Here is an 18,805-nt window from a genome sequence, read left to right on the forward strand (position 1 = left end):
GAGGCTAGAATGAGGAAACTAGATGGATTGTACCACACTGGCACCTGGGATGCCTGCCAGAACTGGTGGGAACACTGAGGGAGAATGAGAGGCAGAACAAACCATGGCAAGCATGGTCATTTGTCAAGAGAATTGTAGGCTATTCTGTGAACAAGCAACCCATGGAGGCTTATTCACAGGGTGGTTTAGTATGCTGTGTGAACCCAAATCTGGTTTCATTATTTTACTGTATGCCATTTAATCTTAAGTAGGAAGAGTGAAGGATAAATCAAATAATTATGTCATTTCAGAAGAAAGAAATTGCAACCCTAATTCTGAGTATTCTTCAAAGTTTCAATGATGGTGATGAGAAGGTGACTCTGACAGCTATTGAGGTCATAACCCAGATTATCAAACAACACAAGAACAATGTCAACATCTGTGTGAAGATTGCCAAGCAACTTCAGCCACTTTTGGTCGATGTAAGCCTTAAAAGAATCATTTCTCAATTGAGAACTATTTTAAGGTGGAGAAAAAGATGAAATAGTGAATTAGGGGGTGCTTTCAAAATTATCATGTCATCTAATACTGGTAAAGTAGCCAGTCACCTCCATTATAATGCATTTCACCCTGTTATGAAAAGTGTTCTGTTTTATTTAGTCATGATGTTGCAAGCTTTTGACTTAAAGAAAAATTCCCTTATGCTCGGCATTGCCTGATGTTCCTTTCTTGTTGTCCCTCTGTAGAAAAATTGTTTTTGCAATTCAAACTATCCATATTCCGGCACCATCACAAGTAGTCTTTAACTACTGAAATCATCACAGACGACATATTCATAGGCTGTTTTTCACATGAGTTTTGCTATAGTTGTCAGGGTTGCAAAGAGTCATTGACCTGATTGACTGAAACAAGCAGAACTTGCTTCCAGGTGACTGGCTGAGATCTTATACTTTCTTGGGGCCTTCACGGGTAACAAGAATTCAGTACTAGAAGGTGACATGTCAGGCTGTTTTTTGCTTCTCCTGGAAAAAAGGCTTGCCATCTCTAACAGAGTATTTTGAGCACTCCTCATGAAAGCACAGTTCCCTCTTCAGGGGACCCATGACTATAAAAATGTTATAAAATCAATATCAGTTCCTCAGGGAGATATGCCCTCCATGTCCCATTTTCAAGCATCAATAGCTTCTTTTCAAGGGAATGGAGAATAGAGTCTGTTACTCTTTCTGCTCTTGTCACAAGAAATGTCACTAGCCTGAACTGATGAAACAAACTTGCAGGCAAGCCTTGTCATGCGGCCTTTTCCTCCCCATGATCACATGCATCATAAAATTCATTCTGAAAAGCAGAAGTCAAGCTGCAGGAAAGCAGCAGGCATGCAATGCAATCCAAAGCATCTTCACTCAGATGTAAGTCCTGTTGTGTTTTCTGGTGCTTCCTGCATAGGAAGCATGTTCCTGGCTGCAGCCTTAAATGTATGATTGAATCATGATGCATTTTAGATTTATTTTTGATAGAAGGAGGATAAAATTATCTATAGCTTTTCTTCCAGAAGTGAGCATCATTGTGAGATATCTGCAAGTCTCATGGGAAGGTCAAAGGCTGTCCTTTTCTTTCATTCCCAGGAGAGGAGCAAAGTCTGCTATGCTGCAAATAAGCTGTTTCAAGATGTACTTAAAAGTCTAGACATGAAAGACAAATCCACTATGCAGGACCAGGTTCTTGCCAGTATTGTGGCACTGATGCTAAATCTGCAAGATCCACATCTGGATGTCGCTAAGGTACTTGCTTGCAAAATCTGATCACAACTCCTGGTGCAGAGGCACAGCTGATCCCCCAGCACTGAAACAGAATCAAGAGCAAATGCTTCCCTGAGCAGTTTGACTGCACCTTAAAAGGAACTATCAGATTTCTGACAGGGAGAGTGCCAGAGATAGGTTTGAGGCGGTGCTGATCCACGGACTCTCTAGTAGGCCTCTTCCTACACTTTGGCCCTTGAAGTAATGGTCATAGCAGGTGGATGCAGCAGAGCTCTGAAACAGTGTTGGCAGCTGGGAGCCACCATTTTAATTTCCCACACTATCTCACACTGAATACACTGGGGACATTTTGGGAAGTTAAATGGCAGCTCTATATCATATCTCTACGTTGCTAGGGCAAATAGATATGGTCTGTGATTCCTCACTCTAGGACTGATGTTTGTTTGATCATCTCTGTTTTCACTGATTTGCAGAAAAGGTTCTTATCTCCTCTTGTTTTGCAGAGTCGTAGAGACAGCTTAAAAGAATGCAAAACCTTCTTGGGCTGGGCTTCAAATGACAACCAGGACTCTTGGAACATGATTTGCAGACATCTTGTAAGGCCATTCTGAAAGACTGATCTTTCATCATTATCCATTGATTTCAAAAGAGCCAACAAAACAGGCGGGGGGGGGGGTAGAATCTTTCAGGTACAATGAAGGGTTGACCTCCCCATCACCACGTATACCTAACTAATGAACAACTTCTAAGCTTTACTCGCATTTGGACTGAAGGACTGGGTTTTCACCTCTCCTCCCACTAAGAAACTTTATTGCTGTCCAGCTCAGAAGCAGAGAACATTCCAAACAGTGTTCAGAATTATTTGACTTATTGCCAGTAATCACAAAGGTGAATATACTTATGGGTGCACACACAGCGCAAGAGGGAGAGAGCTGACAATGCACTACCATTTCACATTTAGAGTTAGTGAGCTTCATACAGAATCTGAAAGGATCAGGTCAGAACCTAAGGCATAATATTTTGCGTATGATCTCTACACAATCGGACAGCATTATTGTTACACCATTGCATTTTAAAAGACATATTTCATAAATTTGACATAAATTAACACAAATCTGTCAGTCCATAGCTACAACTTTTCCCCTTTCCCATTACTAGGCAGAAAGCTATTCTGCACATGCCGAATCCCTCCCACACAAATCCAGCCCATTGCTCAAAAGGGAATGCAAACACATTCACGCTACCCACCAACCTCCAACATCTCTGGCCAATTATGTGAGGACATAATACTAGAATACATCATGCACACATGAAATCAATCTCTCCTAACCCAAAAGTAATATGGGCAATTACTGGACATACACTTTTGAGGCAGTTGACCTGACGGTCTTGGCCCACCTGCATCAGGATCCTTTGGAATGTGACTTCCCCACATGGATAATCAAGCAGGTCAGAGCTGGGCCACTGGGGCACCAAGTGAATGGAGCATGTACGTGTGCAAATGCTCCCATCCACACTGTTGGCTGGGTCTGCTGGGCGAGTAGGAATGACAGCCAACTCAGCCCATTAGCTTTAGAAGTTCCACTTTCAGTTCAAAAAGTTTGCTTTAGAACAGGTATGAGACAGAACCACCCAGTATGGGTGATCATTCTAACTTTGATCAACGTTTTTATTTCCTAGGTTAAGGAGCACCCAGGGAAACTGCGGAGCTTTCTGGATCAGGCGTGGGACCATAGCCAGTGCCCACAAAAGTCTTCAAGAGTTGCAGCCACTATGTTCATAGGTATTTCAATATAACGAACGGCCACACCACTTGTACCACAGCCCTCAAGGCTGCTTCGTTTGGCATGTGGGGAGAGTCATCATTTCTAACTCTGTCAGTCTCTTATTCATACAGGGCATGATCAAATTCTTGTTTCAACAGAGAAAAGTCCAGCAACTCCCAGCATGCCCTAGGTGTGTGCACCTCCAAATCTACAGCAGCAGACTGCTTGCTGAACAGGTTCCCAGAGGATAGGAAGCTTGAATACTACAACTTTGGAATTCCCCAGGAAATAATGTCCCCATGCCCAGCTACTTATGGGGTGAACAACATGATAGCAAAGACATTCTCAGTGAAGGCTACCGGTGCCAATGTCAGCAGGGCTCCATATCCACTCCAGATATCAGACTGGACTTCAAAGGAGCTATCCACAGCGTTGAATCTGCACTCCAACATAAATTTGGTGCCTTGAATATCATTTCAAAGTTCAGTTTAAAATTAAGAGTGATTAAAGAGCCCTGCTGAAATTTGAACACGTTGTTGTTGTTTTAAACTAGGTACTAGGTGAATGGGGCTGGGGGAGGGGGGCATTTCCTGGGTCCTCATATAACAATTAACATTAGGAGGGGCAAAGGACACTGGTGCCAATGGCAGGTTATTTCATCCTGCTAATTACCTGGCAGGGACTGGTTTTTGCTGAGGGCCTATCTAGGGATGAAAGTATCACTTGCTGTGCCAATGATTCATCAGCCCCCATATCTAATATTGCATTTTTAAGAAGCAATGGTGGATTTGTTAGTGCTGCCTGATCACATTTTCTAGGAGCCGCTCTGCCTCCCAAATTCTTAGTCTCTGGAACTTTTGCCAAGCAGCACCTGTAAACTGAGAGCCTGTGCATTTAGCAACTGAGTGTTGTGACTGGGACTCAGGAGATCTGAGTTCTAGTCACCACTTGGCCACAAAGTCCCCTGGTTGACTTTGGGCCAGTCACTCACTCTCAGCCTAACCTACCTCACAGAGTTGTCATGAGGATCAAGTTGTGAGGAAGACCATGTAAGCCACCACAGGTTCCTTAAGGGGGAAAATGCAGGATATCGATATAATATCCAAAAATAATATATTTTTGCTTTGTTATGCAGTTTTAAATTTTTATTAAATTATAATAAATTATATAAATATTATAATTATAATATTATATTATAAATTATAATATAATTAAATTATTATAACTTTCTTTTTACTCCACCGGGGCTTTTGGTAAAGATAGTTGACCTAGTTTTTCTATCTATATCATCACCTAGGAATTGCGTTTATTGTCCTGCTGTTTATAGGTGATCATTTTTAAAGCTATTCTGTAGATTTACATTTTTGCTATTGCTTTTATTTCTAATATGATTTTTGGGAGGCCACCCGGAGAGTTTAAGTGAACATTGTATCTTTTTTTAATAAAGAAAAATATGAAATATATTTTAGGATTATTGCAGATATTGCTGTCAAACATAAATATTGCCGGCTATCAACAGAAAATATGAACAATTCAATTGAAAATAATGTAAATGACCATTTTATTTACATTTAGTATGGCATATCTCTAGATACCATCTTTCAGCTCATGGAATCCAGTCCAGTGCCAAAGTCAGAGGTTGACTTCCTGAAGCAAGGTAAATATAATAATGCTCCAAAGGATTTTCTTCTGTTGTTACTGGATCTGGCTATTTTTGCCTACAGGAAAAGAAATCAAATACACATAGAAACAGCATGTCGATAAAAGTATCTGTCCCCCTTTCATAAAGAGGGTGAAGAAATTTGTTCAAGCTCACAGAATTTATGAAACTTGTGTTTTTCTACACATTGCAAATTTTGTTTTGTTCCTTCATTCCCACCTTTGCCATAAAAACATGCACACATACAGAAGAAATGGTGCTTTGTCTCTGTCTTTGCCTCTCTAATCTGTAGTTCCCACCGCTACAATACAGAAGGCTTCTTGGTGAACCCAGCACCATCCAAAGTGGGTGGTGCAGCTGACAGAGAGCAGAGCTAGGTAATTGCTGCTTTAAGTTTTTAATCAGCCCTTTGCTCTTTGGTTCAGCTTTCAGCTCTTTTCCATCAGAAAAACAGCGTCCTGTCTCTGTGATTCTGGAAACAGAAAAAGCACACAGGTACTGCCCAGATCTATTCAGATGTTCCTGCTATTTCCCAAGGTATGCTTTCTTTCAAGCTGCAGTGTAGATATGAAACATTAATTGTGATTGCTTTGAAGGACCAAAAGTGCAAACATAAGTCAGGGTGTATTCCACTGCAGAGCCTTTTTCTTCCTTCAGGAAGGCTAGACACAGATTGATGGAAATACGCACAGGTTCTGTTGCTCGTGTTCCTTCTCTTTGCATATTGCTTCTTTTGTCTCATAAGCTTAAAAGGAAATGGTGAATATGTGCAAAGCCTTCTGACTTTAACAATAAAAGAAGCAACCCTCCTGGCCCTACCAGACTTTCCTCTCCACCGCTGAGAACCAGGAAGGCAGCAGCCTGTCTGAAGCCTCTAGTTCTAGCACAATGAAGTTTTGGTGGGGGAGAGTTCAGAACCTTCTTGCACGTGCCCCCTTTCCTATGAAAGTCAGCAGAGCCCAACCAAGGGATTCTTCTACGTAAGCTGTAGCACTACAGGGCAGCTCGACCCTCCCCGCCACTGCAAACCAAGGTACACAGTACTCAAAGTCAGCCAAGCTACTCTGACACTGGAGAACAATGTCCTACAAGGACATTTCCCCTTCTGTGAATACAAGACTGGTTGCTGCGTGTTATGCCTGAGGCAGTCACCTTACTCACCCTGGCTTTATAGGTGAATGGGGGAGACACATCAATTATGGTGGCCCCTCGTTGTCTGCTTTGGCCCCAGAGATTGCAGGGAGGGAGGTTGGTTGGTTATGCTAGGGAGGTTGTGGGCTGTCCCACACGAGGCATTCAAGATGAACTGGACAGCCAACTGAGAGTGATGGTTTGACTTGGAGCCCTGCACTGAGCTGGGGGTGAACCTGATGGCCCTCTGGCTGCTTCCAACTCTGCCATTCTAAGATTCCATGAATCTGTGCAGGGTTTGCATCTCTCTATTCTTAGAGAATCTGTCCTGAGCCAACAGTTCAAATCACTAAAGGATATGTACTGTATCACCATCAAAACTCTAACTAGGTTTCCTTCTCTTGCCAATTTTCTGCTTTACAGATCCTGTATTTGAGTCCTGAACCTGATATCCACCTGAATAAAGAGCTCTGTATGAAATTTCATGGCCAAGGGGTATACTGGAGTCCTTCTGCAGCTCTCTTTTGCCAGTAGAATTAGATGCAAATTCAAGTTAAAAGAGTAAACATGGGTTGTTAGGCAGAGCTGAAACCTCCACCGTGCTTCTTTGCCAGTAAATCAAATCTGTCTCCCAATAATACTGAAAAATATTCAGAGAAGGGCTGTTACAGCATGTACTTTGTACAGAAGGGGTTCCCAGTACAGTCACTGGCTTCTTTACACAGGGCTGGGAAAGGCTCTTCTTTGAAACCCTGGAGAGCTGCTACTGGCTGGTGCAGGCAGATCTGACCTAGATAGACCAATGATCTGGCTTGGCATAAGGTATTTTTCCTAGGCATGGCAATGGCTTTCCAAAGCCTCAGGTTGCAGCACGGTGGCAGCTGTAGCTCAATGGAAGTCCATGCACGGCATGTGAAATTCCTGTGCTCCTAAAACTTTTTCTTTCAAACTTGAAACTTTTTCTTTCAAGCCAGTTTACTTTCTGCCTAAAGCTGCCAACAGCAGTTCAATCATTCATCCATCTGTCCATCCATCCATCCATCCATCCATCCATCCATTTTGATATTATGAAGCCACTAATACCACAAATCTTAACAAAGGGGCAAAAACAGGCTCAACAAAACTTTGCTGATTCCAGAATATTGGTGAAATCACAGACAAGAGAGTGTGCAACCAAGTTGTACATGTCCAGGAAACTCTGAAGACTCTAGTATGCAGAGCCAAACTATGCATTATATGCAAAATTATTGTAATGAAGCCCTGACCTTTTAAAATTAAAGGTGCACTGAGGAGATTGTAAATGTAGGTGAGTATGGTGGCATGCAAGGATATACAGTATGTCTGCAGTGGCTTTGTCTGGTGAGCTTTTTTCTGATCAAAATTACTTCCTAGGTGCATTGCCCCCCACTTCACTGGGTTCGCAACTCATATTTAGAAAGGTAATGTATACCTCTAGGACCCTGCAAGAGAGGTGGTGATAGTAAAGCGGCTGGGAGGTTTCTGCTCTTTGCAAGGTAAAATTTCAGCTCAGTTCCCTGCCACTTGTCCTCCTCCTCCTCACCCTCTCCTACAGGAGGTTCAGCACAATCATATCTAGACCATCTTTAGATGTATGCCAAGCCATGATGAGTATGCTTAGAAAATATGATGTGGTGGCTTTCTGTTGCATTTCCAGTCACCATGCTACATCTGATTACAATGGCTACCACCTCACTTGCAGGTTGCCATACTAAAGGCCTGTCAGCAACTTTTGCCTGATTGGTACTGACCACACTGCTGCCCAAGGTCAGGTGGAATTCAGAAGTTCTTCAAGGCTCCACAAGCCTCCTGCTCAAGTTCCTCCACCCACAATCCTTTCCCAGGATTTTGGTTATTTAACTCTGCCTGAAATTCTGCATAGTTGAGCTATGTGATGGCACTATGGACCAAAGTAAGACCATGAGGCAATTCTAAAATTACAGTCCTAAAATAATTACAAGCTTTTGATTATAACATGTAGTTTGTTGGTTCGGAAATGCTAGCTCCCAGGAAGAAAAAGTAATCATTAACTGTTTATCATTCAGCCATAAAGATGTCTAGTTTGTCCTAGTACTGTGTTAAATATGCAGAACGAGCTGGGTGAAATCCCAGTTTGGGAATACACAAGAAAACGAAGAGGGATTTGGGGGTCAAGTACATCCATCAACAAGGACAATGTGTCAAGTGGCATATTTATCTGTGCAGTGGAAGGGAAATTAACAATTGCCAGAGCAATTCACCTGGCATGTGTTCTCTGGAGCAGTACAAATGACGGATGTCGGAATAATTACTGAGCCTGATCTTTTCAGATACGAAGTTACTAGCATATGCACTTCACTTGTTAACTGATTTGTTAGCTGTCCAGAATGCGTAAGGCAGAACAGAAAGTTTGCACTGTTTCTTCTAACATTTCCTAACAAGCTTTCCATTTGACTCATAAGTACAAAGTTGTCAGGCTGTTGTGTGTCACAGGCAATATTATTCACAGTACTTTAATCACAGAACTGGAGAAGGAATGTTTCAGTCTGCTGCGCTGATGAGTAATATTCAGGAATTTAAAAGCCTATCAATTGAAGACCAGAGTTCAGACTGTCTCGTGTTGGCTCATGCTCCACAAAGGCGGGAAATTGGAAGCTGGGGCTGATGCCTTGACTGAGATGCCCCATGAACAGTAATGATATTGTGCAATGTCATGCATTCTGTTGGCTGCAACTTGCCCTGCATGCACCCAGACTTACTGTCGGTCATTCAGGCCCGAGTCCAGGTGGGAAAGCTGGAGAGCCTTGAACCAGCAAGGATGCCAAGGAATATCGTAGCCAATTCTTGGTGTTCTTCAGGAATGAACTCGGCTAGCGCACCCAAAGAAAATGCTGCTATCTCCTCATAGTGGCCTCATAGTTGGAGATATGAAGGCTGAGTCCTGTCACCACATAGAACTTCTCTACCATTTTGTCAAGGCACTCTAACCCTTCCTATACTTGCTCCATACCGAAGGAACAACACCAACTGTGCATTCACACAACCCACCCACCAGCCCTGTGATGGTGTTGAAATTCTTCACTCCCTAATCTAGACTCTTCCTTCCACAGATCTGTGCTGCTGTGGTGCTGAATAGGCCATTCCCAGATCGAACTCAAGCTCTGAGGCCAAAACATTGGTCTCTTTTTTGAACTGGGGAAAATGGCAGCAGCCCCTCCTATTTATACTAGAGGGAGAGGGGTGGGGCTTCTGCCAAAAATTTAGCTTAGCTAGGAAAATCGTTCCGGCTACAGGCACCACACAGGTACAGAGCCCATATATGTGAATGCATGGATGACCACTCGAAGAACGTCAGTTACAGGTTACTTACTTTCTTCCCCAATCCATAGTTTTCTAACAATCGCTATATTAAAATAAAATAAAGCTACTCCATAAATACCCTATTTAATTTTAATGTTTGTCACTTTTATTTTACTTATTTAATTTTTATTTTTGGTCATTTGTTATTTATTGCTGTTTTATTGTGGTTGTTTTAATGATTGTAAGCTGTCCTGAAATGCCACGCATAAGGGATGGCATACAAACGGTTTAAACAAATAAATAAATAAAATACAAAAAAAAAAAATCCAATTGCATTTTAAAAGCTGTGAGCATGGACAACAATGAGCATTCATGTGCACAAACCAAAGTGTGCCCTGGCCAAAACAGCACAGAGCAGGAAGATTACATTCTCACTTGAATGCATGTGTCTGATTTGTGACCCTGATTCCACCAAGAAGAGGGGGATTTGGTGGATTAGGCGGATGGCCTCCTCCGTTTCAACAGAAGGCAAGAGAAGTCAAAGGCACTCCACATGCTAAACAAGTGGATTCGGGATCGGGGTGCTTATTTACATCCCTAACAGTCCGTTCACTGCTTCTCATTGACTGGCAAAGTAGGTAAGATATCAAATACATATGAATCCATTCCCCATCATTGCGATGAAGATCATCTTTAAAAAAAAAAAAAAAACCAGTAACCGTCGGGTAATAAACTAGAGTGGAACCGTGGCTCAGGGGGAGGTATGGCCCTTCCTGCCAGGTCAGTTCCCCAGTGCAAATTGCCACACAGAACCTGTGAAGGGTAAATTGCACAAGAACCCTTTTTAAAACACCCAGGGATTTACAGTGGAGAATCAGTGTAAGAGAAGAAGTAAAACCTCCCATGGCGGAGCCCTGCATCTCGCTTCCTCCTTGCTGTTAGCAACAGCAAAAACAAGATACATTAAAAGATACATTCACACATCTCCACTCATTTTGCTGCAACGATGGACTGATTTGAAAGTGATGCTGCTGGCTCTGTAAATGAAATATATTTGTGAAGAAATGTCTTTGATATAATTGTTGGTGTTGTTCCATGTTTACTTTCCTTAGTCTTTGTAAGGTTGCATTGTAGCTGAAGTCTTGTTTTGCTACTGCTAAAGGTCTGCATACTAGTTGCTTAGTGATGTTTTGAAGGTGGGAGAGAGAAAAACACTTTGAATATTGTTAGATGGATCAGATCAATGAAATTCTGCTTCTCTGGGGAGTCTAGCAAAGAAAAAAAAGAGTGATTGGGAGATGAAGTTAAGCTATCATGATGGACACTTGAGTCAGCCTGTGGTGATCAGTGAGGGAGGTTTGCTAGTTGCAGTGAGATGTTTGGAAGTACCCAAAGAAGGGTGAGGAGAAATGAAGAACTACATCCTGGATATTAAGTCATGCCTTCTCTGTGGGATAACCATAGATGGCTGGTAAGGGGGGGGGGGGGGGGAGGCAGGCGACTACTATGTCAGGAGGCTGCCCTAAGATCCAGCTAGCAGCTGGCAGTAAAATCCCAGATAATCAGTCCAAGCACATAAAACAAGAAGGGCTTTGGTTATGGAGGAAGGCTGGACCCCAAAGCTGGACGTGGTTGCAAGTATATTTGGCTAGGACACTAGTACAGGGAATTGGGCCTGAGCTGCAGTTATGTATGGCTGGCATTACAGTTAAATGGTTTACGGTGTGCTATGTCAGCACATTGTGTAGCCAGAATACTGATTTGTGGTGTGCTGATGTCGTGTTGCAAGCTGAGAAACCAGGAGCCGAATTTAAATATGGTTGTGAGTAATTCTGCATGGATGAGTTTCTTTACACTCTCAGCCTCGTCTTTAACAAAGTCAGGGAAATGGAATTTGAGATAGGACAATACAGATTAAGGAACAGGTTTCCATCTCCGGTGTTTCCACATATACACCTTTACTTTCTCGCGCAGAACATGTATAGTTGCACTTAGCTACCAGGATAAGTATTACTGCTGGAGAAGAGAACCAAGAAATACAGAGCATACAAAATACATGGGACCTCTCTGTGGACTTCCCTTTTTGTGCCGGGCCTAATTTCTTTAAATCTCTCTTGGTAAAGCTTTAGCTTAAAGTACTTGGATAAATGTTCTTGTATTGTGCATTTGAAATCTCATTAAAATGAAATGGTGATCTCTTTTATATTCATACACATAAATTATTTTGAACAAATTGTCAGGATTTAACTGAAGTACATATCATAGGAAAGTTTTTCAAGTAAAAAGATACATCACCATAGCAACAGAGTTAGACATACATGGAGCCATACAGTATGCATGCTTATTGGATGTGAAAAGGCAAAGTCATAAACAGATTACATTTTTTAGCAACAAGTATAGCAGTTTTGTAGTAGTTATGTGATATAAATTGTGCTGTCTCTTATTATGATACTCTGGGTTACTGCAAATTATTGTTTTAGCCATTAATTTTAATTACAACTTTTCCAACTAGACACTAGAGACCATGGGTGTATTAATCAGAGCACCACTGCCTTCTGACATATATCTAGTACTTTCCTCCAACAAAATAATGGAGATATTTTGACCCATATGCAAAATCACTTTGAAATATATGGTAATGAGACATGCAGCATAACAATGTATTGAGATGCATTAGCTGAATTTATTAATCCAACACCCTGTGCAAAGTCATTGAGGTCTAACCTAGCTATAGAGGTTAAGCTTGTGTGTAAAAGGTTTACTTTCACGTGTGAAACATGGACAACCTGACAAATATTTTGACTGTTAGTATTTAATGATGAATATTGATAAAGTGTATTGGACACACAACACACATCATTCTATTATCCATATTTACCATTGTCTTCCCAGAACTTTCAGACATACATAGAATGTATCTGATGCTGCAGCAGTCACATGTAGATCTTAACTGCAATCTGATCCACATCACATTGATCTGCAGTATACCGAAATTTACTTATCCTTTAACAGGTCTCAAGAGAAAGCAGAAGGATAAAAACAGCATATCTGGATCCTCGTTGGGTCAGTGCCAGCGTTGGCACCTGGTATTACTGAGCTATTCCTAGTAGCAGGGAGAAGTATGCCCCCATTTGGGACATGGGGTAGCTAGCGCAGACTCCCAACCCTCAGAATTTGCCCTGATACAGATAGTCTTTCAACAAGACCCAATTCATGATAGGCTTTAAGGTCTAGAATAGGCACAGTGCTCACCAAGCCTCTGGTAAAAATGACCTGCCTTATTTATCTATAAGAGAAAGGCCCTGAGCACACAGTCCTTTGGCTACTAGACCCTGTCAAGAGAGTGACAGGATAACGTAAGGGTCCAATTCTGGCCTCAACAAAATGCTCCAAGGGCAGAGCTAGTTCAGAGTGCCCTCCCTCTACCCCCACAGCTGTGCAATTATTTCCACACTGGCTGCAGGGCCACAGTTGCGAGACTGACCTCAGAGCTGGTGTTGAGGGCTGTTCTGGGGATGGGGACGTGAGGAATGAGGTACCCCCGTCTTGTGCAGAATCATGGCCTGTCTCTTCTTGAGCCAGTGTAAAACACTTAGTGGCCAAAATGGGTTGGGTGAGTGTCTTGGAGGGCAGCGGAAGCACCCAGGCAATCCTCACTTCTCCCACCCTCCACTGGATGCATAAAATCCTCCACGTTCAGAAGGCTCTGGGTATCCCAACTGGATCACACCCGAAGATACTACTCTGTGAGATAACCTTCTGTCAGCCCCTGTTCTGCCTTAATTGTCAAGATCACTCCTTATAACAAATAAGTTTTCCATTATCAAGCTTTCACATCCACTAGAAATGCTGCATCCCAGAAGCCCATAACCACAACAGAAAAGTTGTTTTGTCCTTTGCAGAAATACCCTTCCTAGACTTCTTAGCCTCTACAAAGAGAAAAGGTAAGCCTTCTTAGGCATGATCAAGAAACTCCTATGATATTCTTGGTGAAAAGAATGGAAGAGAAACCCTTTTGGGGTCCACAGACATATTCCTTATTTTCAGAACATGAAGTAGCACAAAAACTGAAGGTGACACTAACAGATGTAGAAATTGGACAATTATTGCATGAAAACCAGGGTCACTGCAGTCTGAACCTTGATTCTTTGGAGAGCAAGTTCTGCTCCGTGTGGAGAAAAGCACTGATGAAGGCTTTCAGAACCCGTGAAATCATTTTTAACACACATTATCACCATTATAGGTGAGATGGTGAGGCAGATACCTGTAATAACCCCTTACAATCCAGCTATTAAAACTATCAATACTTATGTTTTGTTAAAGCACATTATTACAGCCATAGTATGTGTGTTTTTATCTAAATTCTATGTTTTCCAACTTTGCAGTTTGAGCACCTATTTCTTCCTGCAATACATCCACTATGGGGGTGGTCTCAAGAGGTCTGACAATACTCGGGCAGAAAGCAAAACAGAAACACTTGAATGTTCACTCTTCAAACTAGTGTTAATTTGAGATCACTTTATAGCCACAAGTATTCGTTGTTATAACAATTCCCTTCATTACCTTTCATTTAATGACTTGAGAGCTCATTCCTAAAGTCTGCCAATAGTGGGCTGAAGAGGGTCAGGAAGGGGCAGCATCATCACAGGTTCCCCTCCATCACTGACAGAGGGGAAGTGGGTCTGCAGCAGAAGCATTCCTGTATTCCATGGAACACTCCCCAAGTGCACGTACCATCACTGCTGTCTCCGTTGGCGCAAGACCCACAGACTTTCTTCCCCTCACAGGTCCCTGGACTGACAACCCAGATCTGGCACAGCTATTTTTCCTCTTGTTGTTTTCAGTGGCAGGGCAAATCACAGAAATGAAGGACTCCTGGAACACTGTGAGGAGCTGCCCCCTCCTTCTGCCCCAGCTGAAGCAAGCGAGAGGAGCTTAGGAAGCAGCAGATCTTCTGCCAAGGTTTTTCTCCCATTAGGATTGTTCTACATGAGAATCTTTGAATATTATCCAATACGTTGTCCTTCTGCAAATGCATTTCCCATTGTAAACATCACTGATAAATGTAGACTATAATTTTCCAGGGCACATGAACTGAAAGCCTTATTATCTGGAACATATTTAATTTGCTGCTTCTGAGTGCAGGAAATCATATCCACACACACACATGGCTCCTCTCGCAATGGCTTTTCCATTCGGGGGGGCATCCCTGAACACCATAGTTCGTCACCTCACAGCCTGGCAAAGGATCATCTGCAAACCAACCCCCTTGTCCCCTACCTGTATTCCTCCTTGCTGCCGTTGCATTCTCACCTGTCTATCAGCAGCATCAGCATCTTTTGGAAGAGGAAGAGCAGCCACCATCCACTCACTCTCCTGCCCTGTTTCTCTGAAGAGTGGTGAGGACTGGACCCAATTGGATGCAGTTCCAGCTGGCGCGAGAGGGTGAGGCAAGGTCTGCTTTCTTGCTGCCCCTCCCGTCCTCCTCTACTTTCCCTCACTCCTGCCCACTTAGGAGACAAGAGAGAAGAGGGCAAGCAGGAGCAGTGATGAGGAAGAGTGGCAGGGAAGGAGAACACTTGCCCAAGCCATCTGCTCCAGGAAAGCCAGAGCTGGCACAGCAGTCACTTCATGAGCATGCTAGAAGCGTTTAAGCTTATGCACGGAGCACAGAAAATGGAGAGGGAGCTGTTTTCCTCCCTTTCCCACAACTTTCAAACCCAGGCTCATCCAATGAAGCTGACTGGGGGAAGGGCTACGACAGACAGAAGAAAACACTTCTTCACACAACGTAGTTAAATTGTGGCAGGTACTGCCATGGGAAGTGGTGGCGGCCACAACTCCTGAAGGCTTGAAGAGGGGTTGGACAGGTTCATGCAAGCAGAGACTCTGTGGCTTCCAGCTCTGTGCTGCCTCCTTGACAGAGGCGGTATGCCTGCATGCACCACTTGCTGCGGGGCTGGCAGGCAGAGCTCTTGCACCCATCCTGCTCGAGCGATCCTGCACCCATCCTGCTCGAGCGATCCTGCAAGGAGCTGGTTGCCACTGTGTGGAAGAATGCTGGACCGGGTGGACTGGTCTGATCCAGCATGACTTTTTCTATGTTTCTATGTTTCATTTGAGGTATCTGAGCTGTATGTGAATTCCTTAGCTGCTCCCAAGTGATATGCAAGAGATTAAAAGCTGGCTTATATCAAGGCAACCATGGCTCCATCTAGCTCGATAGTGTCAACAATTCCTAGCCAAAAAAAAGCCCATCAGGGTTCAACCGCACGTGTCAGTAACAGTCACCACCCCTTTCTTTTAATGAAACTCTCAGCCTGGGGTAGGACGTTTCAGTTCCTTCCCTCCTCATGCTTCATTTTACCTATGATCTCTGCCCTTCTTCCCCTGCCCTAATGCACGCATTACTGGGCACGGAAGGGAAAGATCCCAATGAAAAGGGAAAGAGAGAGATCCCAGTGAAAACTCCCTCTCACTCCCAACTAAAGGAAGGAAGGAAGGAAGGAAGGAAGGAAGGAAGGAAGGAAGGAAGGAAGGGTGTAACTGCTTCCCAGCCCACCCAGAGGATCCAGGGTTTATATGCAACATTTTTCAAGCGAAGTATGTGCCGCACCACTGAGCTAAGGCCTCTCTGGACCTCAGTGATGCAGAAGCAGTGCTCCAGTGGCATGGAAGAACTTCTGTGGACACAATCATGCTTACCATTTTGTTAATAATGCAGTCCATTCTGTGGCTACAACATAGGTCTTTCCATACAACATTGTGTTTCTGCCTCCTTATGTATCTGATGTTATTAAAACTTTCCAAAGAAATGGTATCGGGGGGGAATAGGCACATACACTAGGAACAGATTCCGTGCGTCCTGAAACAAAGATCTTTGTTTTGCTGGTTAGGTTATCCCAAATGTTTTTAGCTATTAGAAGGGAAATCACTGCATAAATAACTAGTACTAACTTCAGTAACTAGTTAGGTGAGTTTTTTACAACCCCATTCTAATTTTGTGCTTTGAAATACAACACTAACTAGCAAAAGTAGAACATACTGAGTCAGGAGGAACAAGGAGTGCAATGTACTGCTTGGAAAATCAATTTGCTTTGCTTAATCACAGTTTTCACAACATTTTCTGAAAGGAGGCATCCTAAGGATCACACATCTGGTGTTTGAACTTTAGTGTTGTGGTGGTAAGTGCTGTAATCTTCTGAGAATGTGTGAAAGCTAGAATTAGTACCACGGAGCTGAATATAATAGCAACACTAAAAAACATCAGCCCTGCGCATAAATCAATATCCAATTTCCCCAAACCACCCCACACAGCTTAGCCTTGGTCTTACCACGGTGCACTTTGCAGATAGATCTGTACGATGTTTCCTTGTCAGCAGCCCTCAGTGTGCTCAAACAGTCTGTTGCAACTCAATATATTCCCTTCTGGGCAGGATGAGAGTGTAAACATTTTCATTTTACTCATCTAGAAGGGAGCCTCGGGAGTCCATATAGAACTTATAATGAAGGAAAATAAAATAATATAGTATACCAAGTCTATGCATTCTTATAAATCACTTCTTCTTAGCATAGTCATTCAGTATTGCAACTTTTTAAACTTGGGGTGTACCCTTTAAAAATATAATTAAAATGTTGCCTAAACATAATCCATTGGTGTGTCCAGTCTCTTACAATACTTTGCTTTATTTACAGTGTTTGTGTGCTGCTCCGTATCCAGGCGGATTCTGGAGCAGTGCACAATATAAAGATGAAAAAGATATGAAAATGAACTCAGTGCATGAAACATAGGATACCCCTAAGACTGTGGCATTATGTATAACACGTATCACAAAAGGGGCTAAAACAAGACCCTGCCAATTGGAAGCTGTGACCCTTCTGCTTGCTATTCAGGTGAGCTGCTCTGATGTCACAGACATCATGCAACTCCATGCCAGCCAGTGATGTCCTAAGGGAGACTCTGAGAGCTTTAGGGAAATCAAAGGTTAATAAGCACCCTTTGTTCAATTAAAACCATATGTATTCCCTGCACGTCATCAGGGCTTTCAAATTACTCTTTAATGAGACAAATCAGTTTCAAAGCTTTTCAGTGCAAAGCCAGGGTGGGAGATGAATGATGCTGGCGGTTTAGGGTACATGGAAATTTTCTTCAGGAGAAGAGAAGGTGTGTTTATGAATACAAGGGAGCCTTGTGTTTGAAGCTGTGTTCACAGGAGATGGCCAGCAAACCATCTGAATCATACAAGAAATTATAAGTACACTGGATGAGGTCTTCATGTGTTGGGACTGAGAGGGGCCATTCCTCTTGCTGTGCATTCCCAGGGCACACTGATCTGAACCCAGAGACGTTGGGCCAATTCCAGGCATTGAGATGGAGAAGCAGAGGTGCTCATCTCAAGGCTAAACTCCCAGGTGCTCCAGGGACCTCTGAAAATCGGAACAAGAGGGTTTCTCAGGGACAGACAAAGTGGATACAGCTTGGAACCACATGACCTGGTGCTGGGAGAGGAGGGCTGCCCAATTAGAGTATCGGCATGGAGAGAGAGGAACGCTTATTCTCACAGGGCCCTTCCTGAAAGAACGGGGCCTGAACATATTCCTCAGAGTTCCTAGAAGCAAATAGCAGATTGGGTGCAGGCTCAGAGATTCATTCTGGGTGATTGTTTTTCTGAAAAACACTTTGCCAAATAAAGAAATTTGTACAAAGAAAGGTCTGCAGCTTTGGACGTGCAAAGGGAGAAAACCTAGCTCACAGCAGCATGCTTCTAGCACAGATACAGGAACAAAAGAAACTATCTCATACCAAGTCAGACCATTGGCCCATTTAGCCCAGAACTGCCAACACTGACTGGCAGCAATACTCCAAGGGTTTCGGACAAGGGCTAGTCCTAGCTGAAGATTAAATCGGGGACCTTCTGCATTCAATGCACTTGCCACTAACCTATGAGCATTTGCTTTGTAGCAAGAAAAGACACGACCTGCCAGCCTGCTTCCGCTGCCACATCCCGCCTGCTGCAGATCAGTGTGGGGGCCAGCTGCGCCCTCCCTGCTTACATTGTGCACCTCGACCTTGGCTGGTGCCTCCACTGGTGGGAGAAGCTGAGGAGGCGGGGGGGGGAGGGAGAGAGATGAGGAGGAGCTGGCCAGGAGCAGGGAGACCGGCCCTTCTTCTTTTGCATGCCGCTAAGGGGGGGGGGTGACCTTAGACGGTGGTC

The 18,805-nt window shown here is 43.3% G+C and overlaps 1 protein-coding gene across 1 annotated transcript in view; it reads left to right on the forward strand.

Annotated features, from left to right (window-relative positions):
• Positions 1 to 5,727, forward strand: part of LOC123022855 (maestro heat-like repeat-containing protein family member 6) — a 23,991-nt gene extending 18,264 nt beyond the window's left edge. The window contains exons 9-14 of the mRNA XM_044428951.1: positions 291 to 461; positions 1,602 to 1,757; positions 2,240 to 2,332; positions 3,417 to 3,519; positions 5,094 to 5,159; positions 5,588 to 5,727. Of these exons, the coding sequence (XP_044284886.1) occupies positions 291 to 461; positions 1,602 to 1,757; positions 2,240 to 2,332; positions 3,417 to 3,519; positions 5,094 to 5,159; positions 5,588 to 5,727 (729 nt within the window). The remainder of the gene's footprint in view (positions 1 to 290; positions 462 to 1,601; positions 1,758 to 2,239; positions 2,333 to 3,416; positions 3,520 to 5,093; positions 5,160 to 5,587) is intronic.
• Positions 5,728 to 18,805: the final 13,078 nt, after the last annotated feature.

Source organism: Varanus komodoensis, unplaced genomic scaffold, assembly GCF_004798865.1.
Source record: "Varanus komodoensis strain SLA01 unplaced genomic scaffold, ASM479886v1 scaffold2, whole genome shotgun sequence".
Lineage (NCBI taxonomy): Eukaryota > Metazoa > Chordata > Lepidosauria > Squamata > Varanidae > Varanus > Varanus komodoensis.